This window comes from Micromys minutus (assembly GCF_963924665.1).
Source record: "Micromys minutus genome assembly, chromosome: 10".
Lineage (NCBI taxonomy): Eukaryota > Metazoa > Chordata > Mammalia > Rodentia > Muridae > Micromys > Micromys minutus.
This window is the reverse complement of record NC_137979.1, coordinates 60,891,263-60,913,999: the sequence shown is the minus strand read 5'-3', so window position 1 is coordinate 60,913,999 and position 22,737 is coordinate 60,891,263. Positions and strand designations below refer to the sequence as shown.

The 22,737-nt window shown below is 47.4% G+C and overlaps 2 protein-coding genes across 3 annotated transcripts; both read left to right on the top strand.

The window, feature by feature from the left end:
* The first annotated feature begins 1,952 nt into the window (after positions 1-1,952).
* Positions 1,953-17,646, top strand: JPT1 (Jupiter microtubule associated homolog 1). The gene is made up of 5 exons (XM_080922795.1): positions 1,953-2,102; positions 12,278-12,420; positions 13,103-13,200; positions 14,392-14,410; positions 16,806-17,646. The coding sequence occupies exons 1-5, from the start codon at positions 2,047-2,049 to the stop codon at positions 16,952-16,954; spliced, it is 465 nt and encodes a 154-aa protein (XP_080778921.1). The 5' UTR covers positions 1,953-2,046; the 3' UTR covers positions 16,955-17,646.
* Positions 17,647-21,147: 3,501 nt separating this feature from the next.
* Positions 21,148-22,480, top strand: NT5C (5', 3'-nucleotidase, cytosolic; the record flags this gene model as incomplete). 2 transcript variants are annotated; one of them, XM_080922234.1, is made up of 5 exons in its annotated part: positions 21,148-21,327; positions 21,584-21,684; positions 21,757-21,817; positions 21,972-22,079; positions 22,154-22,480. In XM_080922234.1, 5 exons carry the CDS (start codon positions 21,148-21,150, stop codon positions 22,289-22,291), a joined length of 588 nt encoding a protein of 195 aa, XP_080778360.1. In that variant the 3' UTR covers positions 22,292-22,480. The 2 variants fall into 2 exon arrangements, with proteins under 2 accessions (XP_080778360.1, XP_080778359.1); XM_080922233.1 differs by having other exon boundaries at positions 21,972-22,086; positions 22,189-22,480.
* Between the last annotated feature and the right edge of the window lie 257 nt (positions 22,481-22,737).

The following is a 22,737-nucleotide window of genomic DNA, read 5'->3' as shown; positions in this document are numbered from 1 at the left end:
AGGAAGAGGCATGTTGTTGAGTTTTATGGAGATACCGAGATAACAAGGTTACAAGAGTGCGGGAGACATCTACTTTAAGGGGTTAGGTTTGTCATGAGAAAAGGTCACCCTTCAGCTGCTTACATGCTTTTACCTAAGACTTTGCCTATTAAGATACCATGCTGCAAGCCCTCCAAGTGTTGTCTGCATTTGTTGCAGGGATAAATTTACCCAGACAGGTGGAAGAATCATGACTTAAGAGTTAGAAACAGCTGCCGGGGCTCCAGCAGCTCTGACAGTTTTAGGGATGAGGCCATTCCTTTGCCAGGCATTAGCCAGCTTTAAAACAGCTTCTGAGGCCAAACCATCACTTGGGTCTGCTCATGTACCAGCCTTTGGAGCCTAAGGAGTAAGACTAAAGTTTTTTTTTTTTCTTTGTTTTATTTTGTTTTTAAGTTTCTTGAGATAGATTAGGCTGGTCTCGAACTCACTGAGATCCTCCTCCTTCTGCTTCCAGAGTGCTAGGATTAAAGGTGGGCTTTATCACTGGCTAAAAGATTAATATTCAAGGGATTCCAGCCTTTTCCAGGAATGTTGGCCACGGGCCTTTAATTGGCAGACAGAGGCAGGCAGATGTCTATGAGTTGAAAGGCAGCCTGGTCTACAAAGGGAATTCCAGACACATAGATAACATTTAAAACAAAACCAAACCCCCATAATTTCAACATTTTTCCTGTTACTCTTTGAGATTGCTTTGTTAGGTGTCCCAATGGGACTCAAGAGTAGGTCTTTTTTTTTTTTTTTTTTTTTTTTTTTTTTTTAAAGTCAGGTTGTAGAAATGATTTTCAACCCTGAAGAAGATTGTCCTAGTGAATGATCTCATCTCCATCCAGAGGAGTGGCCAGTTGAAGGATTATTTGGGGCATGGGGAAAACAGTGTTATTTCCTAAACGTCGTAGGTCAGGTTAAAGAGCTTATCTAAGGTTTTCACTAGCCATCTACCCTGCAAAATAGGGGCAAAGGGGAGCGTTGGTGTAACCAAACACTGGGAAGGTACTGAAACCAGGGCAGTAGGATGTGGGATGATGGTGTAGCACAGGTTAATTCAGCAACTCTCTTTCTAGACAGAGTTTCTCTGTGTAGCTCCGGCTGGCTTGGAACTCAGAGATCCATCTTTCTCTGCCTCCTGTGTCAGTGTTCGGACTAAAGAATTAAAAGCATGTGCCACATTGCCTGGCAAAGATTTCTTTGTGTATTTGTGTGTGCCTGTATGTAACTGTGCCCAGGTCAGATCCCCTAGAACTGGAACTATAGTTTGGACCGCCCTGTGAGTCCTTTGCAGTACTAACATATGCCCTTAACTCCATCCCTCTTCTCTCCTTCCTTCTGTCTGTCCCTCCTCCTTCCTTTTTGACCCGGTCTCACTGTATAGACCAGGCTGGCTTCAAACTCAAAGTGATCCTCCTGCCTCAGTTTCCCAAGTGAAGGCACTTCAGGGAAGTGTCAACGCACTCTGGTGAAGTAACTTTTTTCATTTAAGTAGCTAGGTTGTGTGTGTGTGTGTCTCAGTGAGCACACCTGGAGGTCAGAAGTTCAAGAGTTGGGTTTCTTATACTTTGTGGGTCCTAGAGATTGAACTCAGGTTGGGCGGGAAGAGTTTTTCCTTCTGAGCCACCTCAATAGCCCCTCAAGTAACTTTTTAAAGTGACAGTGAACACTTGAAAACACCACTAGATTGTCGAGGTCGTGGAGGAGGGGAGACACAGCAGCCAGTCCCTGTACGGGAAGAGGGCGGGGCTTAGGCTGAGCCGTGGCCTGCGCAGCCAGTCCTGACGCCGGACTATGATTGACACCATACACACCCAATAGAAATGAAGAGATATTTTAAATTGCCCAATGGTGGCATGTGGAGGGTGGGTCCTATCGACCCTATAAATTAGGAATCCAGCGAGCCCCGCGGCGGCAGAAGCTCGTGGAGCCTGGCAGTTTGTGCTAGTGGTGTCGTCTGCGCCGGTCCCAGTTTCCCCTTGGCGTTTTCAGGGCCAGACTACCTCGCCCCTTTGCGCCATGACCACTACCACCACCTTCAAGGGTGTGGACCCTAACAGCAGGAACAGCTCCCGGTAAGGCGTCGGGGTAGAGCTCAAGCCCTTCAGGCATTGTGGGGGCCGCGGGGCGTTGGTGGTAACGGGCCGGGAGCACCGCGCTCGCGCATGGGGGAGGGTGGCAGAGTGAGGAGTGGGCGCCGCTTTGTGCGGCAGGACTGCCTCGGCTTGTGGCCCCGCCCCAATCGTCGACTCTATTCATTTCTCCCCGGGAGGGATGGCTGAGGGGACCGTGGGTGGCCGCCCTTTGGTATACGGCAGGTTGGAGTAGGTGAGAGTGTGCCGGAGGATCATCTTTTAGCTACCCGCCGCGATACTGGTCGGATCCAGGATGGTGGGTCTGGTCTCCCAGGAGCCCAGGGAGCCTGCAGGACCCTGAATCCTGGGCCCATTGTCCCACTTGAGGGCCATGCGCTCCCGCTTCTGGCTCGGGCGTGTGCTGGCCCCGGCCTTGGGCGCTGCGAGCTAATCTGCGCCCCGATCCGGTTGGTCTGCAGGCTCCTTTTCCTCGTGGTGGCCCGCTGGGTGTCCGGGTCTGCGCAGCAGGTGCACCTCTGGTAGGGCGGGGCTGGTCATCCTCTCCCTCCACTTCCAGCCCTGGATCAGAGTCCTCTTCTCAAAGTGCCTGCCTGCTCCTAACAAAGGAGAGATCGGGTCTCCTCCCCCTCCCCACGCCCACCTTCGAGTGCGCGGGGCCGAGAGCCTGCTCAAGTGGGTTTTCTGCGCTCAAATACTCGGACCTCAGTCCGTACAGCCACCTTCTTTACTTCTCCCATTGACTTTGGCCGAATGTGTTCACCCCAGATCAGGCTTCTCTTGGAGGAGGAGGTTGTCTGTGCTTGGGCGGGGCTAGGAAGCCATCCATTGTCTCTCCAGCCGTCTGTAGTATCCATCCCTTCCTGGAAACTGGGACCTTGCTTGCTAGTAGACTGTATTTTGGGGAGGAGCTGTGTGTCTGGACTTGGACCCTTTTCCTACCCCTCACTTTACTTGGTGGGTTTGTATTCTGAGGAGGGAGTCCATCCACATCGTCTCAGCTAGTGGCACACCGTCCCTAAGTTGGCTTTCAGGATCTCTTGGATCCTCCTAAAGGCTTGGTTCCATGTTCTCAGGCTATCTATTTTCCATTGATGACCCATAGATGAGTGTGACCAAGCCTTGGGGTCCTGACCAAGTAGCACAAAAGGGAGCCATCTTGTGGGGCTAAGAAGACAGCGTGGAATAGCAGTATCTCACAGGGGCTTGACAACTTAACAAAAAGCAGCCTCTGAGTGTTGTGAGGAAGCTCGGGGCAGGAACAGGCAGACTGCTTTCAGTTTCAGGAAGTAGTAAAAGCATTGGTGAGATGGAACTAAAGGGGCAGGGAGCAGGGTGGGGCAGATCTGGAGAGTAGACCTAGGAGACAGGGTCACTCCCTCTTGTTGTCATCGTCACATGAATTTGTTACAAAGGACACAGGGACAGATTGAGCCCTGGGTTTTTGTTTTGTGTGATGAGGACAACTTTTTCTGATCTGACGCTGGTTCCTGGCTTGATAATGTGTAATCTGGGTTTTATCTTTAGGGAGTCAAGCTCAGCTTGAGGCTTTGTAAAGCATTTCAGAGCCCAGGGCCAGCACATGCATGTTTGACATGTGACACAAATACAAAGTGTTTCCAGCCACTTTTGCCATCGCTTGCCCTCCGGTGTGGGTGCTAAGGGTCTGCCCGATTCTCCTGTGATCTCCCCCCACAGATGCTCTTCACCCCCTTTCCTCAGTGCTGTGCTGCTTGCTCTGCAACCTCAGGTGGATGCTGCCCTAGAGTGATGGGTTGGGACTAGAAGAAAGGAGTTATTTTTTAAATTGCTGTCTGTGCTGTAACATTTTTGGGTCTTAACTCGGCAACCTTGAAGCAGTTACTATCTGTGTGGCTCAGAAAGAAAGAGTCCAAATCACAGCTGAAGTACTTTGTCTTGCAAGCAAATCCTTTGTTTGGGAATGGCTTGGTTTCAGATGGTCTCTGTAACACTGACGTCATTGGGGAGGTAGTACCTGCTATCACAGGACCAGTAAAGTTGGACTAGGTTTGGCAGATTTGTAAGCTAGCTGGGTGCTAGTGCTTCCCTTCCCTTGTTTTTTTTTTTTTTTTTTTTTTTTTTTTTTTTTTTTTTTTTCATGGCCAAAAACCTATTTACAAGTCCATTAGAGTTCTGAAGAATTACGTGAGCTTTTGATTCCCTGGGGAATAAGTAAGGGAGGGCAAAGAGACATGTTATTCTAATATTTCAGGTGTTCTCAGTCATTTAAGGTGAAATTTTAAAACAATCCTACCCAGTAAGAACCTTTCGGGCTGGAGATGTGATGCCTTGTCCATAGCCTGCAGCTCCCTAGTCCCCTTATCCCAGAAAATCATTCCAGAACTTATTAATTACCTGGGAAGCTGGATGGGGGTGTGTGAGCCTGTTGTACCTGCACTAGGGAGGCAGAAGTGGGAGGGTGGCTTCAATCAGGTTCCAGGCTGGCTACAGCTATGTAGTGATATCCTTCTTCAAAAAATACATTTAATTTAATGCATGATTATCATCTTTATAAAGTATATACCTGAACACATTTAACTAGATTTAACATATAATGAATTTATACTGAGTGTGTTTAATATCTGAGACTCTGTGTGTATGTGTGTTTAGGATCTCAACCATGTGGCTTTACAATAGTTTTAGATGTTTACTGTTTGTTTTTGAGACAGCATCTTACTGTGTAGCCTCACTTGCTGGCCTGGAACTCAGGCTGTAGAACAGGCTGGCTTAATCTCACTGAGATCTACCTGCCTCTGCCCCTGGTGTACTGGGATTTAAGGCGTGGCTACCATAGCCAGCTGGCAAGCACTTGTGTTTGTCCCTGAAGACAAACACATGGAGTTACTTTAAGGTTTTCTTGTTTTCTAGCCCTGGACTATCTCCCTAGATTGTGATGTTAGAGTCTCAGGCCTGTAGAGTATTATGTGTAAGTGAGTCTGAGTATGGATATGTGTACATGAGTTACAGATACCCGTGAGGCAGAGGCATCCAGTCCTCTGGAGTTACAGGAAGTTACATGTGGGTCCTAGGATCAGAGCTCTGGTCCTCCGCTAGAGCAGCAAATGTTCTTACTGCTGAATCCTCTGTTTCTCTAGTTGGTTTCACTGTGTGTTCCTCATTTCTTTTTCTAAAAAAATATCCTTTCATTCATTTTTATTTTATGTGTATGAGTGTTTTGCCTGAAACTATATTGGGGCACCACATGGGTGCCTGGTCCTCACAGAGGCCAGAAGAGGGTGTTAAATATCTTGGAACTGGAGTTGTAGGTTGTTGTGAGCTACCATGTCAGTGCTGAGAATTGGATCTGAGTCCTGCAAGAGAAGCCAGCCAGCATTCTTAAGCTCCAGGCCATCTCTTCAGCCTTTCTCCCTCTTGTAAAAGAGTGGTTTATTTTATTATCTGTTTGTTGGAGGGGTGCCTGCAGAGTCCAGAAGGTGTTGAAACCCTTGGAGAGTTACAGGTGTCTGTGAGCTGCCTGGTATGTGTGTGGGGAACTGAACAAGGCTCAACTACAGGAGCAGCAAGCTCTCTCTAGGCCTGAGCATTGCATCTTGCTGAGAGAGACACTAATGTCATAGTCTAGGGAGAAGGCAAGGAAAACCTAAAAAAATCCCATGTGTTTGGCCCTGAAGACAAACATACTATTGTTTGATTGCCCGTTGATTGATTTGGAGCACTTGCTACAAGTATGGCAGGCTGGAGGACTTTAGGCCTGCTGTCAGTCAGTGGGCAGCTGCTTGGAGCCTCCAGAATCAGGCTCTGCTCTCCTGATGAGGAGTGAACTACACAGAGCAGAGCCCAGCCAGCGCCCTGCTTCGGCCTCACTTCCCTTCATAGGCAGTAAACTATGGGCAGTGTCTGTTAGGAAGTGGTTGTGGAACCAAGATTTCATGACCGAGAAAGTCCTGAGAGTAAAGCTTCAGGGTCCAGAAGTCAGGTTTGTTGTAGACAGTCCTGTGCTGTAGGACAATGAAGATTAAGGAAGACATCCGGGAGTACTTGTGGCTTCCCTCCTCAGGAGCAGGAATACCAACCTGCCTGGGCTCCTGGAGAAAGCAGGGGTAGGGTGTGGAAGTGAGGTTTAGAGATCAGCTGAAGATTAAAGGGCACTGAGGGGAAGGGTGGAGCATGCTTGAGCCAGAGGAGATACACCAGGAAAGTTTCCAAGTGGGGATGACTTGCAGCAGTGAAGGAAGTGGAGAGGAAGGTGGCTGGAAGGGTCTTGGTTTGTTTGAGAAGAGGCCATATTTTTAAACAGTTGGACAAGGCAGGGGAGGGCAGGGGTCACTGCTTACTGCAGAAATGGGCAGTGCATGAGCCAGTGAGGAGGGACAGTGTCTGAGTACTAGGCCAGGAACCAGCCTGAGGGAGTTTGAGGATCGAGGATTTCTATCAAGGGATCCAGTGTAGACAGAAAAGAAAGTAACTCTGGTCTCACAGCTTGATGGCCCACATCTGTAATATCCCAAAGTAGAATGGCAGTCTCATGCTGGCCGAGGCTGGACTATGAGATCCTCTGTAATCCAGTCTTTGCTGTAGTCCAGCACTGCTTCTTAAGTGTGACCTGTGAGTGCAGGTGCCCTTGGAGGCCAGAAGAGGGCATTGTATCCCCTGGAGCAGAAGTTACTGGGAGCAGCCTGACATGAGTGTGGGAACTACACTCCGGGTCCTCTGCTTCTCCACTGAGCCATCTTCTCTCCCTTAGCCTTTGTGTGTGTGTGTGCATGTGTGTTTTCTCTGGCGTGTGTATGGAGGTTAGAGGATAACTTTTAGGACTCTGTTGTTCTTTTCATTCACTATGGGCTGCTGGGATCTAACTCAAGTTGCCCGGCTTGGTAGCAAGCATCTTTTACCCACAACAAGTCCAGAAGTGGTCTTTAAAATAATTTTTAGTTAATAGCAACACAGAAAAATAGGATATTATTCATCTGAAATTCATTAGTGAGAGGGAACACCCAATAGCATTGTGGTTACATGTAGATGGTTTTAATGATAGTTGTGCACATGATTGCTATGTTCCAGATGATATGTATGATGTTCCTATTAATAACAGTCTGATGGGACAGAAACTCCTGCAGGCCCTCATTTTATAGAGGAGAAACCTGAAGCATAGAGAGGTTAGGCAACTCCCACTGTGTCCCTTAGAAAGTTTGTACTGAGCTGATCATGGTGGCTCACTCCTGTAATCCCAGAACTCAGGAGGCTGGGGGGAAGTTTTGTGCATTCGAGAAAATTTGTTTAAATATATACCTTTATTTTTATACCATTTTGCCCTATTAACTCTTTTGTTCTAAACTTCATTTATTTTCTAGTCTGAGGGGGAAAACTCAGCAGACATCTGTCACTTCAGGTGTGAGGCCCCTGGTGGCAGATGCAGCATGGGTAGGAGATACTGTCACGGTAGGCACCTACTGGTTTTTCTAATCCGACTGAGTTGGGTCACCTGGAATGTGTGCCTCCCATAGGTTGAGGGTGCCCTGAGTGCCTTGTTTATGCTGTCCTGGGAGTCAGCTATGGGCAATTATTATGTATGCCATCTGAACTATAGTGGTAATCATTTTCTTTTTTGAAGCAGGATTTTGTTTCTAGCCTAGGGTAACCTTGAGTTCACTTTAGTCCAGGCTGGCTTCAAATTCACAGCAGTCCTACTGTCCCAGCACCTCACTCACCTCCTGGGATTACAAAAGCATGAATTACAGTACCTGGCTTTTAGGTCTCCCCTCCTTTTTCCCTGTGCTCTTGACCAACTGGCTGCCTCCTGTAACCTGCCCCTAGGTTTAATTAATTTGCCATAAAATTCAGGGAAACCTCCCACTTTTATGGGTTTATCATGAAGGGTATAATTAGGTATAGAGTAAGTTTGAGAGAAAGGTGCAGGGCTTTGGCCACCACAGGTACATCTCTTTCTGGAACCTACAGTTTTGCCACCCAGAAGCTCATTTGTCTTTCTTTGTTCCTTGAGGCAGGGACTCTCTGTGTAGCCTTTGCTGTCCTGGAACTATGTAGACCTGGTTGGGCTAGGGCTCAGATCTGCCTGCCTCTCTAGTGCTGGGATTAAAGGTTTCCGTCACTATATCTAGCTCTCTCGGGTTTTTACAGAGACATTATTGCTCTGTGCACAACTGCACTTGAAGCTGTGTAATGTGCTTGGACAGAAGGCACATTCCAAACCAAGGGTTGTAGCAAAAGAATCCATGAGTTCCTGGCCAGCCTGGGCTACCTGTGACTCAAGAAATGGAGCTTGTGGTTTAACAAACAAGTTTTTCTGCCTCTCCTTTTTGGTCAAATGTTTATAAAACCCAGGCCGACCTTGAATTGTAATCCCTCTGCTTCTCCTCGGCAGGGCTTGGTATTAGAGGTTTGTGGCCTCCTAGTATCTTCCACCATCTTCTTTCTTTCTAGTTTTCAGGGAGTCAAATATAGGGCCTCACATAAGCTAGGCAAAGGCTTTACCCGTGGTTTTGTTTTTCACACAAGGTCTCACTATATAGACTAGGCTGGCCTCACAGAGCTCCCTGACCTGGAGTGCTAGGATCAAAGGCAGCATGCACACCAGTGTATGCTCTGCCAGTGTTGTCTTTGTGGCCAATGTTAAGGTAGATGGGATACCATCTGAATTTTAAAAAGCTAATTTGAGGGCTGGAGAAATGGCTCAGTCCTTAAGAGCTCTAGATGCTTTTTCAGGACCCAGGTTTCATTCCCAACATCCATATGGTGGCTCACAACTGTCTGGATTTCAGCAGTCCCAGGAGCCTCGACCTCTTTGACCTCCTAGCACCAGGTACACACCTGGTGAACAGATACCACATGCAGATTAAAACACCCACACACACAGAACAAATAACTTTTCAAAATGTTGTTTAGAAAAAGAGCTCTAGTTAACTTTAGTCCATCACGGTGCTGGCGGTAGGCATGGTAGTGTCTGCCTTGTCAGTGTTTTTGTGGCTTCTCATGGGGAGGGAGCTGTGTCCCAGGAACCATGGACACAACACAGGCACACAGACTGCCATAGCTAATGGCGCTGTTTCTATGATGGCTGAGGTAGTACTGACCTGGACCCTTGACTCTCCTGCCTTAGTCTCCCTGAGGCTGCAGGCTTGGCTCATTGCCCAGCTGCGGTTTTTTTTTTTTTTTTTTTTTTTTCTTCTTCTTCTTCTTCTTGTGCTGCTTTTTAGTATTTTTTATAGCATTTTGTATACTCATGGTACTATTTTCTGTCCTACTCTCTCTGCCACTCTCTAACTCTGGCTGGCTTCAGAAGCCTTTCTCACTCTTGCTCACCCCTCCCATCCCACCCGGTCATGTTAGATCAGGCTGCCTTCTTGTTTCCCTGGGGCTGGGATCACTGGAGTGCACAGCCACACCTAACTCCCCTCTCACACAGTCCCGAGTAGCCCGAGTTGGCCTTGAATTTAACTGTGGTCCTTCTCTTTGGGCCTCTTAAATGTTGGTATTACAGGCATGAGCCACCAAGCCTGTCAAAGAAGCAGGATCCGGAACAGACAGACACAGCAAGAATCGGTGAATACAGACTCTTCAAGCACACATGGCTTTGTAAAATTTGACACCTTAATTAAACCATAAGGCAAATGTCAAAGGATTCTTGTCATAGCACATTTTTACCTGTTTGTTGACTTTACAGCTAGAAATGAGAAAACTAGGAAGACTTTTGGGAACATACTTTATTTTTTGGTCTTTTGAGACAGTCTCAGTGTAGCCTTGGCAAGCCTGGAACTGAAATCTCCCTCAGCTTCCTGAGTGCTAGGAGCATGAGCTCCATACTTAATTAGGTCTTTAAAAAAAAAACATTAAAATCTAAACATTTTTCAGACTTTTATGTGTCTTGCCCACGTATATGTGCACTGCGTGCACGCCTGTGCCTCTGGAGGTCAGAGAGCAGTTGTCAGATGCTTCAGGACAAGAGTTAAGCTGTGAAGCCAGGCAGTGGTGGCACACACTTAATCTTAGCACTTGGGGCATCTGTGAGTTCAAGGCCTGTAGGGCTACAAGGAGAAACCCTGTCTCAGAAATGAAAACAAAAAGAATGGTCATGGAACCGCCATGTGACGCGACCTCTCCCCTGAGCAGAGCCGAGGTCCCTGCAGGAGCAGCGAGCTCACTTCACTGCTGAGCCGTCTCCAGCCAGCAGGTCAAAACCAAGGTATTGACATGTCTTTACTGCACATACTGATGGGTTTCATTAGGTAGGACAGATAGATGGTTTTGGTTTTGGGACAGGTCTGAATTCTCCAGCAAATCTCCCTCAGCCCTCTGAGGCTGACTGGAGCACCAGGGAACGTGTTTTATTTTCAAGACAGGGCTTCTCTATGTAGCCCTGGCTGCCCTGGAACTTGTTTTGTAGGACAGGCTGGCCTTGAAATCACAGATATTCCCCTGCCTCTGCCTCTACAGTGCTGGAATGAAAAGCGTAGACCACCACCTCCCTGCAACTCCATGTAGCTTGTCTTGCATGCTTTCTTCGTGGTGGGCCACCTGAACAGTGCTGCAGTGAACACAGCTGCTTATGCCTCTCAGTAACGCGCTGATGGCTCTTCAGCAAGACCATGCCAAATGTATGTTTACATTCTACTTCTCTGAGACAGTTTTCACATGGTAGCACTGGCTAGATTGCAATTCCATACACACACCAGGCTGGTCTTGAACTCTGCTTCCTAAGATCTGCCTGCCTCTGTCTCCAGTGTTGGGATTAAAGGCATATACATGCTACCACACCTGGCTACGATTTTATTTTTAATTTTAGTTAAGTGGATATCTGTGTGCTTGTGCAGGTGAGTGTGGTTGAATCACAAGTGGTGTGTGTTGCGGCAAGGTTGCTGGAGCCAAACCGAGGACCAAGAGCAGCACACAGTGCTGAGCCATCACTCTAGCCTGGGGCTCTTCGGTCCTACGTTAAGGTTCTGATAACTTTTTTGTAACGGGTGAGTAATAAGGATCTGGTTTTCTTCTGAAGGTGTGGATACTCAGGTTTTTCAGCAACATTTATGTTGAGTTCTTAAAGATTGGATTTGTGTTTATTTATATCTGTTTCGTCTACATGTGCTTTGTCTACATGTGCATACGTGCACTGTGCACTTGCCTGGTGCCCATGGAACCCAGGGCGGGAGCATCAGGTTCCTCAGAATTGGAGTCACAGATTTTTTTAAAATTATTTATTTATTATATATGAGTACACTGTAGTTGTCCTCAGACACACCAGAAGAGGGCATCAAATCCCATTACAGATGGTTGTGAGCCACCATGTGGTTGCTGGGATTTGAACTCAGGACCAGTGCTCTTAACTACTGAGCCAGAGTTACAGATGTTTGTGAGCTGCTGTATGGGTGCTGAGCCATAGACTTGGAAACTGTAAATACATCCAGTCCTAGACTAAGGCTATCCTGGTGTTGAACCCATAAAGATGCTCTGCCTCCCAAATGCTGGGTTAAAGGCTAGTCCCAGATAGTTTAACATGTATATGGTATGCTTTGCCTGTGCATATATGTGCAGTGCCTGCAGAGGCCAGAAGAGAACGCCAGAGCCTCCAGAACTGAAGTCACAGATGGGTGTGAACCACGGAGCAGTGCTGGGGTCCTCAGGCTTAGTAGGCTGCCCTTTGCCTGCTGAGCATCACTTGCTCTCAAGGCAGCTTTTCTATCTATATTCTTTTTTTCCATTTAGTTGAGAATAAATATGGACATTCTGCTTTTGGGTGGCGATGATGCTGTCTGTAGTCCAAGGGGACCAGCAGTCCTGCCTCAGTGTCCCAAATTCTGATTGCCGGTGAAATAACAAGAGGTTGTTCTGAACTTTGTAAATATATTTAGCAAAGTCCAGAGAGACAAGGTTCCTTCAGTCATTTACCCTTACTCAAAGAGACTCGAAGTCTGTTACCTGTGATGACACTCAGCTGCTGCAGCTTTCGAGGGTGGTGGATGGTCTTAATGCAGATGGATAAAGCACTGTTGGTATCTTGACCCTCCAGAAATGTCTACATCTGATGATTCAAGCCCTCCTTGAAAGTGGCAGTCTTGGAGGAGGGGAAGGGAGAAAGGTCGGAGAAGTAATGGTATTTGGGTATATTCATCCAGGGGATGTTTTGGTGTGATCTGAAGTTAACATCTTACCATTGTTTCTAGGGTTTTGCGGCCTCCAGGTGGTGGGTCCAATTTTTCATTAGGCTTTGATGAGCCAACAGAACAGCCTGTGAGAAAGAACAAGATGGCTTCTAACATCTTTGGGACACCTGAAGAAAACCCCCCATCTTGGGCCAAGTCAGCAGGTGCTTGTTTATTTTTTGGTTTCAAGACATGGTTTCTCTGTGTAGCCCTATACCATCCTGTATACCAGGCCAGCCTCAAACCTGCCTTTGCTACCTGAGTGCTGAGAGTAAAGGTATGTGCCACCACACTGTCAGCAGGTACTGGTTTTACAAGGCAGTCTGTATTAAAGTCACCGATTTAGCTGGATATAGTGCTGATTACCAAAGGCTGAACCCAAACAAGCAAGAAATGCAACACTGGCTGGGTGTGGTGGCATAGCCTGGAATCTAGTACTTGATGGTAGACTCATGCAAGGTGCTTGGGAATTCCTGAGTTCTGGATAGGTCTACAGGACTCTTGAGAATCTACATCAGAGGCAGAGTGGCCCTGTGGTAGCTTTCAGTCAGCCTGCATTTGACTGATATAAAAGTTTTTTTTTTTTAGATCAATTTTATATGTAAGAGTGTTTTGCCTATGTACCATGTGGATGCTAGGAATGGAACCTGGGTCAGCCCATGATCTACTTATTTATTTGTGCATCTGTGTTTTGCCTGCATGTATGAAAGTGTCAGATCCCTGGAACAGGAGTTACAGATAGTTGTGAGCTGGGAATTGAACCCAGGTCCTGGAAGAGCAGCTGAGAGCTGCTTAACCACTGAACCATCTGTCTGGCTCCTGACTGTTGTATATATTGGTTTCTAGGAGCCAAGTCTAGTGCTGGCAGGGAAGATTCGGAGTCGCCTGGAACACAGAGAAGTAACTCTACTGAAGCAAGCTCTGGAGATTACTTAGACCTCAAGGTCAGTGTGACGACAAGACAGCCTCATGGGATAGCCAAGGGCTCTGTGCTTAAACATCCCCCCCCCTTAAAATAATTTTTTTCTGTTTTCTTTTTACTTGCTCAGTTCTTAAGAGAATGTGCTGAGTAGTCTTGGTAATGATAATTAAAGTGTAAAGTCAGACCAAAAGCCAGACAAGTAGGCTGAAGGTGGAGCTCAGTTGATGTGCGTTTTCCTAGCTTGCCAGAAGACCTGGGTCTCCCCCAACACTGCTACATGAGACCAGTATGGTGGCTCCCACCTATAATCTCAGCACTTGGAAGCTGGTGGCAACAAGATCTAGCTACACAGGGAGCTGATACCTGAGACCCACCTCAATTAAAAAAAAAAAAATCCTTAGGGAGTTCAGAAAGTCAGATAAGGGAGTTAACCTGGTCTGATTACATGTCTCTTAGCATTAGCTTAGTCTTAAACCCTCAGCATTGCATCGATCCTGTGGCTTCTGACCTCTGACCCTCAAGTATCTAGCTAGTATCTTGGAGTTGAAGAGCTATGTCAGTTGTCTGAATGCTTGAGTTAAACTTCAGTGGCTGCACTGTCACAGTGGGATATGCCTGCAGACCACTGCCACTAAGTCCCCTGGGCAGTTCTGGGAGGGAGCTCAGCTAGGTGGAGGGAGGCTGTGCAGCAGCTGTGGAATAGCCAGGCCCTGTGGAGTGGCCATCTGCCTGGGGAACGAGGGAGAAAAGGGGAGCTAAGGCTCATATTCCCTTCTGAGAAAAGATCCTCTGGTTCAGTGTGTGTGTGTGTGTGTGTGTGTGTGTGTGTGTGTGTGTGTGTGTGTGTGTGTCTGTCCTTCCGTCAGCCTGCCTGCCTGCCTGTTTGGGTTGGTTATTGTTCTGGATGGCTGTACAATGTGGCCCCAGATTACATTGAGGTTGTTGCTGGATGATATACTTAAAAAGAAAAAAATTCTTTTGGAGTCAGGGTTTCTCTGAGCTCTGGCAGTCCTGGAATTAACTGTGCAGCCCAGACTGGCCTTGAACTCAGATCCCTTTCCTCTGCCTCCCAAGTGCTGGGATTAAAGGTGTGTGCCACCACCATCCAGCCCAAAATGGGATTTAATTTCAACTGGATTAGTTTCTCTTGAACTATGACTGTTTTATGTTGCAGAATTAAAACAGGAACTAATTCTGAAATTTTCTTTTCCAGGGAGAAGGTGATATGCATGGTGAGTATATCTTAGTGCTGATTACTGTTTTTATAGTGCTGTCAACATTCAAATCATGTTTAGGTGATGTCATAGCCTATAAAAAAGGGAAAGTTGAATCTGGGGAATAGTCAGTGTGGCCATATTTATTTTACTTATTTAAAAAATATATGTGTATGTTGCCTCATCTTGGGCCGAGTCAGCAGGTGCCAAGTTTTGGTTTTCCTGTCTTGCCTGGAACTCAAGCAAGGGAGCACTCTGGTGTGCTCTGACATTGCAGCTCAGTGCTTTGAGGGCTCGGCGCTGTTAGGCCGCACTTAGCAGAATCTGCTATCACAGTCCCTCCCACACAGCCCACCACCCTGTTACTGCTAAAAACACAGTCACTGAGCTGTGCCCCTTAGCCTGCTAGTCTGATTTGGCAAACCCTGGAGAGAGCCTTGAAGACAGCAGTGTGTCTTGTATGGTGGTTGCCTCCTGCTCCCCTACCCTCGCACAGCTGCGGTGTGTGCAGGAAAGGGCTCAGTGTGGAGTCCTCTTTAACAATCAGCAACCTGTCCTGGTTATTCTGGATTTCCGACTGCTGTAACTTTTAGCCTATTTGTCATAAAATAACCACTATGCTTAGATTAAAGGTCAGCTCCAGTTTTCAGTTAGCTTTGAGGGGGGTGTGCATTCAACATCTTTGAAGTAAGATAGGCTTTGTTTTGATATGAGGCGCAGTGCCATGACCTTTGGGTAGTCAAATACAATGGCTACAAGGAGGAACTTGGCCCTGCACTTGGGAGGATCGGGCCTGGCAGCCCTGTAATCCATATTCCTAGCACAGCCAAGGTTAGGCAGAACTCTGAAGACAAGTTCAAGGCCCAGTTTGGGATGTAGGCTACAGAAATAGGTTGGGGTCTGGGAGAAGGCAGGTGGTGGCGTGAGCTGGGTGTGTTAGCTTAAGTCTTTAACCTGTCAGCTATCTTTATTTAATTTTGGTTGTTAATGAATTGTGTGTACTAGCTTGTTTTAACCATTCTCTTTTTATCTTGGTTTTTTGAGACTTGAGTTTTTCTATATAACAAGCCTCTGGCTGTCCTGGACTACTTGCTTTGTAGACAAGGCTTGACCTCACAGATCTGCCTCTATCTACTCTGCTGTGATGAAAGGCATGCACCACCATGCCTAGCTATGTTTTTAAATTTTAATACCAGCTCTTGGGAGATAGGCAGGAGGATCTTTCCTAGTTCCAGGCTAGCCAGGGCTACATCGTCAAATGCTGTCTCAAAAAAAAAAAAAAAGGAAAAAAGTGAAATTAGGGGGATAGTCTGGAGGCTAACTGGCAGTGTTGGCCTTTGCAAATCTAAACCCAGATGTATGTTTGGGAGAAAGGGAATTTAAGGCAGCAGTCTTCCCTACCTGCAGGCTAGGTAAAGGTAGTTACACGTCTTCTGTTTGGACACTGAAGCTTCTTACTATGAGTCATTCTTTCCATTTCAGGCAGTAGTATTTTGTTCAGTTATTTTGCTGATGTTTAAGTAGCAAGTTAGTAAATATGTTTACTTTGATGTACAAGGCCCTGGGTTTGATCTTTTTTTTTTAATTAAAAATTTTTTGTTTAAAAGACTTTTTTTTAATGAGTCCACTGTAGCTGTCTTCAGACACACCAGGAGAGATTAAATTAGATCCCATTACAGGTGGTTGTGAACCACCATGTGGTTGCTGGGAATTGAACTCAGGACCTCTGGAAGAGCAGTCAGTGCTCTTAACCACTGAGCCATCTCTCCAGCTCCCTTTTTTTTCTTCTCTTTTTAAAGACAGGGTTTTTGTGTGTAGCAGAACAACAGGAGCTGTACATCTGATCCTGTTTCATAGATAATGGGATTGTAGCTAGATACTTGGGGTTTTTTCTCTCGAACTTTAGGGGGAAATGCTTCAGGATGGATTTTACATGTAGCTGAATAGTTATGTCATCCCATGGCTATTGAGTTGATTCATAAATGGAGTTGCCAATTATGGTGCCTGGTCCTAAACCCCACCATCTAGGAGACAGGAAGGTCACATGTTCAAAGCTCTTGGTACTGAGCAAATGGCACGGCCAAGTAAGAGCCTGCTGTGCCTGATCCTGGATCTGAGCAGGGCCTCATCCTCCTGTAACCCGGTGCTGATCAGCCTGTAGCCCTGGCTGGCCTCAAATATTCTATATAGCAAGGTCTGACCTTGAACTCCTGATTCTCCTGCCTCCACCACATAGATTTGGAGGCATGTATTAACCATACCTGGCCTGTTTGTATAAATTTGAAAACCACATATAAAACGAGTAGGCAACACACTGACAGGTTCCATTTCTGGGTACAATTACCTCAACTGGTGACTGTTGGTACCTTTTTTTTCTCCTTGTTGGAACCATTTTGAAACTTTGTCTTCCTAGAAAATTTGGACACAGACTTTCAAGCCAACCTGGCACAGATGGAAGAGAAGCCGGTGCCCGCTGCTCCTGTGCCCAGCCCAGTGGCTGCAGCCCCAGCGCCATCCAGGAGAAACCCCCCTGGCGGCAAGTCCAGCCTGGTCTTGGGTTAGCTTCTTCTGTTGGAACTCTGTCCTTCTGTTTGTTTGTTTTTTCATGCTTGTGAACTGCACAACGTGAGCCTGACTGTACATCTTTTGGATTTGTTTCATTAAAAGAGAAGCACTTTATGTACTGCTGTCTTTTTTCCCCTGCTTTCTCTCTTTTTCTTCTATCTGTCTGACTCCTAGGTCTGTGGGCCATGGCATGAGTGTTTTCTAGTAGTAGACTGGAGTAGTAGCCTGTTTTTAAGAGCAAATGATCTGGTTCCTCATGTGTAGACTCTTATGTACCAGGGTTTTGATGCTGTACTTGGCTTACTGTGGGCAGCAGCTGTCCACGGGGCAGCACTCTGCTTTCCTTGCTGTTGCACCGCCAGTGTCCTTCCTGTGCCATGTGGAATGATCAAAGCAGCTGTACCTCATATCTTGCTGCCTGCAAAGCAAAGGATGCAGTGGCCACTGTGACTGGCCTGCTGCTGGGCAGAGCCACCCACTGCAGAGGATGGCTTCAGGTATACAAGCAAGCTGCCTGGAATTGCAGGGTGAAGCACACAGGGAAGGCCATCCCAGAGTGGGGCTGTAGATGCAGATCCCACAGGGACACCCTAAGAAGAACTCTGCCATGTGCATGACGCTGGTGCTTGACCATGAAGAAAGTCTCATCCCTGTACTTCTTAGTCCTGGACTGTTGCTTAAAGTAAACAATACCCACATTTTGAAGCACTGTGTTTGTCTTATTTTTTTTGATGAAGGGGGGGTGGAATGTGTGCATGCGTGCACATGTGAGTGTGTGTGTGTGTGAGTGCGCACATGCATGTATGTGATTGTGACTGAGTGTCTGTGTAGCTTAAGCTGCCCTTTGGACTCCTGACTCCCTTCAAGAGCTGTATTCTAGGTATGTACCACCATGGTGTTTATGGAATGCTAGGGATGGAACCAAGGGGATTCCAAGGGTTCCCTGCCTGCTAGTGGAGTTGCATTCCAGTCCTGTCTTTCTGACAATGTTTGTCCTTCCTGGACCCTTTCTTTCCTAGAGATAATACCGTCTAATGGCATTTGATAATAAAGCATTGAGAGTTGAGCCTGTGGGCCGGGGAGAAGGCACAATGGTCAAGAGTGCCTGGGATTCTCTTCCAGAGAATCTGAGTTCAAGTCCCAGCCCCCAGGTGGCTCACTTCTGCCTGCAATACAGCAGGAGGCCCGGGTGGGATCCCCTCCATTTTCTAGGATTCCACCCCCTCCATATACATGGCATATACCCATAAAGACACATGTGGGTAAATAACAAGTTAAAATTGTTTTTAAAAAAGTTGATCAGTATAATAAAGATCCAAGGGGAAGTGGAATTTTCTTAAAATACAGGTTAGATTCTTTTAAGACAGATTGTCACTCTGTAGCTCTTGACTTTGAGTTCATGTACAATGTCTGGCAGGGTGGGCTTTTCTACCTCTGATCCTTTGTATAGGATCAGACTGACATTTAAGTCTGTTGTGGAGTCAGACCAGATGTAGGAGGTCCTGACTTCGAACCCCTGCAGCCAGTCTTTGTGTGGAGGTTCTTTATGTTCCCTTGTCACCTTCCGTGTCATCCCGTCCCATCATTGCTCCCACCCCCAATACCAAAGTAGGTTTCTACCTTGATATCCATAATGGCTAATGTTCAGAGATGCAGACTACAAAGGGAGAGTGTATAACTACAACAGGCTGCCCCACAGAAGAGATGGCAGGAATCTTTGTGGGCTGGATGGACAGGAAGGTTCAGATCAGCTGTCAATGTCATGTGACTTCCAAATCTGCCTGTAGGTAAACTTGTGTTTCTGACAGGCCGGGCTCCCTTGCCTGTCATTTGAGCCTAGTACTTACTGGCAGAGCCAGACCTTGGGACTACTAGGTTTAAGAGTAGAAATTACAGGGCTGGAGAGATGGCTTAGCAGTTAAGACTGCTTACTGCAGGGCAGGAGCAATGGCTTAGCGATTAAGTGTACTAGCTGCTCTTCCAGAGGTCCCGAGTTCAATTCCCAGCAGCCACATGGTTCCTCATAGACACCTGTAATGGGATCAAATGCCCTCTTCTGGTGTGGCTGAGGAGATGGGGACATACACATATAATTTTTTTTTTAAAGTATAAGTTCTAAAGCATTTTTTGCATGTTTAACAGCTCTAGCCTACAACCACTTCTGTGTACCATAACAGGCTAGCCTGAATAGGGCTATGGCTTTTAAAGACCCAATTTCCTACAGTGAATTTCACAGGGAGTAAACCTGTATCCATCTTTCTCAGCCTCTTAGCAGGGGTGGGGCTCCTGGGAAGGGAGTTCCCTAGTTGGTGTTCTAACTTGATAGTTGGCCTTAAGCACTGGGTGGCAGGTGTTCTGAGGGTGTGGAGGTTCAATCAGCCTCAGCATTATTGGAGCAGATTTCAGGGGACTGTCTGGAAGGGGTTTAGCACCCTAAGTTAGAAAAGTCACACCTTGAAACCATTTTCTAAACACTAAATGGGGTTGTGCTTGGAGGATTGCTTAGTGCTTAAGAATATTTGCTGGGCCAGGCAGTGGTAGAACACAATCCCAGTCTTAAGGAGGCAAAGGTAGGTGTGTCTCTTGTGAGTTTGAGGCCAGCCTGGTGTACTAAGGGAGATCCAGGACAGCCAGGGCTATTCAGAGAAACCCTGTCTCAAAACAAAAAGAACATTCATCTTGCAGAGGACCCAGGTTCAGTTCTCAGCACCTACATAGCAGCTCACAACGACTCTAATTCTAGTTCCATGGCCTGGAAGCTGGCTGGCCTGTGCATGTTTGTATGTGGTGCACATATATAAATGCTGGTGAAATATTTGTGAAGTCTTTAAAATGTGGGGTGCAGTGGTGCATGCATTTAATCCCAACACTTGAGGTGGGGGCAGGAGCATCTGAAGTTAGTGGCTAGCCCAGGTAGGTAGTGAATTGGAGGCAAACCTGGGTGTATAAGAACTCTGTTGCAAAAAAAAGGTGGGGGGAGTAGACGTCCAGGAGATGTTGGGGGACATCTGGGGTAAGTAGGGTAAAAATACATGGTAAACATGTATGGGATTTGCAAACTATTTTTAAATAAAAGTTACTAAAAGGGAGGGAGAGAAGAAACCTGCAGATGAGCCTTTTAACTCAATCTGAAAATTGGCTTGGCTTAGTGAGAATTCAGCCCCAAATAAGAACTTACAGAATTTGTTGTTGTTAATGGTTTTTTTTTGGGGGGGGGGCAGTTTTTGCTTTTGTGTGTGTGTGTGTGTGTGTGTGTGTGTGTGTGTGTGTGTGTTTTAATTTGTTTATTTTAAGATAGGGTCTTCACTATGTAGTTCTGGCTGTCTTGGAACTTGGAGGCCTGCCTGCCTCTGCCTCTGAGTACTGGGATTAAAGATGTGGGTCACCATACTCGGCTCCTTTGTTGTTTTAAACTGGCTTTTCTTCAAGTGAGAAGTTGGCTCCGTGTTTACATACTTCTGCCAAGGTTTAGAAGTCATGTCATAACGAGGTGTAGCAGTGTCCACCTTTTTAAAACCCAGCACACGGAAGGCAGAAGCCAGCCTGGTTCACATAGTTTCAGGACAACCAGGGCTGCGTGGAGAAACTCTGAATCAAAAGTCATTACACAAGAAAGACTGCCGGCAAGAGGGCTCACTCAAATCTGCATTTATAGGTCTTAAATCTACAAGAACAGATGTGCATACCTGCATGTATGTCAACGTTTAACATTTTATAGAAGGATATAAAAGCTTTCAATTCTACAAGAGACCTCGGTTCCATGGAAAAGAGTAATGGGCTCAGGTTGAAAACGATGCTACTGTTTCAAACCAATTCTGGCTTGTGAGGCCTGTCTCTTGAGAACCCAGTTCATGCCCACGGTTGGCTTTAAGGGGTCCTTCTCATCCATTGAACTGGGATACTCATGGTCCTGTCAGCTTCCAGCCTGGACAAGCATGGGACAGGCAGCATGCACAGAAAGTCCCCATTGCAAAGTATTTTGGATATTGGAGGTCACTGGAGAGGGAATCTGGCGCTGCACAGTAGCGGCAGCTCCACAAGGGACGCAAGACCATCCTGGGCACCTTATTGGTCACTCTATGCAAATGATCAGAGTCGGGCCCGCCCCTACCCACCTCCCGGAAGCTTGTTTCCGGGTCTGGCACACTCCTTGCTTGCTGTGGTGCTCCGCGGAGACTACAGGCGTGGCAATGGCGCCGAAGCGGCCGGTGCGCGTGCTGGTGGACATGGATGGCGTGTTAGCTGACTTCGAGTCTGCCCTCCTGCAGGGTTTCCGCCGCCGCTTCCCTGAGGACCCGCATGTGCCGCTGGAACAGCGCCGGGGCTTCCTTGCCAACGAGCAGTACGGAGCCCTGAGGCCGGACCTGGCGGTAGGAGACCGGATGGGGAACCTCTAGTCTGAGTTCTCTTCTAGGCAGCCAAGCTATATGAAATCACAGTTCATCCCCGAACCATGAAAGCTTGTACATGCACACACACGCACACAGACACGCGCGTGCACGCACACACACACAAACGAACAGAGGTCTCCTGCAGAATCTGTGTGTGTGTGTGTGTGTGTGTGTGTCCTCTCTGGGGCTTCCCCTGCTGGAAGGCAGGAGCGGGACCAAGATCTTTCTCTTTCAGGAAAAAGTGGCTAGTGTGTACGAAGCTCCAGGCTTTTTCTTAAACTTGGAGCCCATCCCTGGGGCCTTGGACGCTATGCGAGAGATGAACAACATGCAAGAGTAAGGAGGGTGAGGAGGGGTCGGCGGGAAGACGGCCAGTGCCTCAGGCCTAACTGTACCCCTTCTCTGCAGCACCGAGGTCTTCATCTGCACCAGCCCTCTGCTGAAATACGACCACTGTGTGGGCGAGAAGGTACATTGGTCGAGGTGCTGGCGCCTGCGCAGACTTGAAAGTGGGGGCTGGGTGAAAGGGGTCCTGCGCGTTTGAGGGCTTAGTCCCACTTAGCCCCCATGCCTTACTGTTCTTGCATTCAGAGCACTGACCTTCCCCCTCCCCATCTGTACAGTACCGCTGGGTGGAGCAGTACCTGGGGCCAGAGTTTGTGGAGCGGATTATCCTGACTCGGGACAAGACACTGGTTATGGGGGACCTGCTCATTGATGACAAAGACAACATTCAAGGTTGGGCCAGTTAACCTTGGCAACTTCCAGGCCTGCTGGGATTAAGGAGAGGAGTTAAAATAACCAGATTACCGACCGCGGTGCTTTGTTTTACTGCCCCAGGCCTAGAGGAGACCCCAAGCTGGGAGCACATCTTGTTCACCTGCTGTCACAACCAGCACTTGGCCCTGCCCCCAACCAGGAGACGGCTGCTTTCCTGGAGTGACAACTGGAGGGGGATCATAGACAGCAAACGAGCCAGCCTGTGAAGAACCCTGAGGCGGGTCATCAGGACCCTGCCTGGACAGGTGACTTTCTTTAACCAAGGAGCCACTGTAATGATACTTGAACAAACTGCCTTCCAGTCCCTCCTGTGAAGCCTGGACCCAGAAGGAACGAGGGCACATACAGTGGGAAAATCAGGAGGTTTTTAATAAAAATAAAAACCAAATCCAAGGCTTTGGTTCTTTGAAGGCCCTTTTCCTGGGACAGGAGAGGACTAGCGTGCCTGGGGGAGAGACGGCCACACTGATGGTCCCCTCCCTTCCATCATCCAGTGGCTGTACAGACAGCTCCCCTTCCAACCCCCTGTAGATCTCCCTCTAGCTTTTCCTTGCCCATCTGAGGACAATGCTCAGTGATCAGGGCCCCCATTTTTTCCTAAACCTCAAT

Bases quoted from the DNA above. Each gene is read 5' to 3' on its own strand.
- JPT1 (XM_080922795.1), top strand. From the start codon at position 2,047: ATGACCACTACCACCACCTTCAAGGGTGTGGACCCTAACAGCAGGAAC. The intron at 2,103-12,277 runs GTAAGGCGTCGG...CATTGTTTCTAG, and splicing joins AACAGCAGGAACAGCTCCCG to GGTTTTGCGGCCTCCAGGTG. The intron at 12,421-13,102 runs GTGCTTGTTTAT...ATTGGTTTCTAG, and splicing joins ATCTTGGGCCAAGTCAGCAG to GAGCCAAGTCTAGTGCTGGC.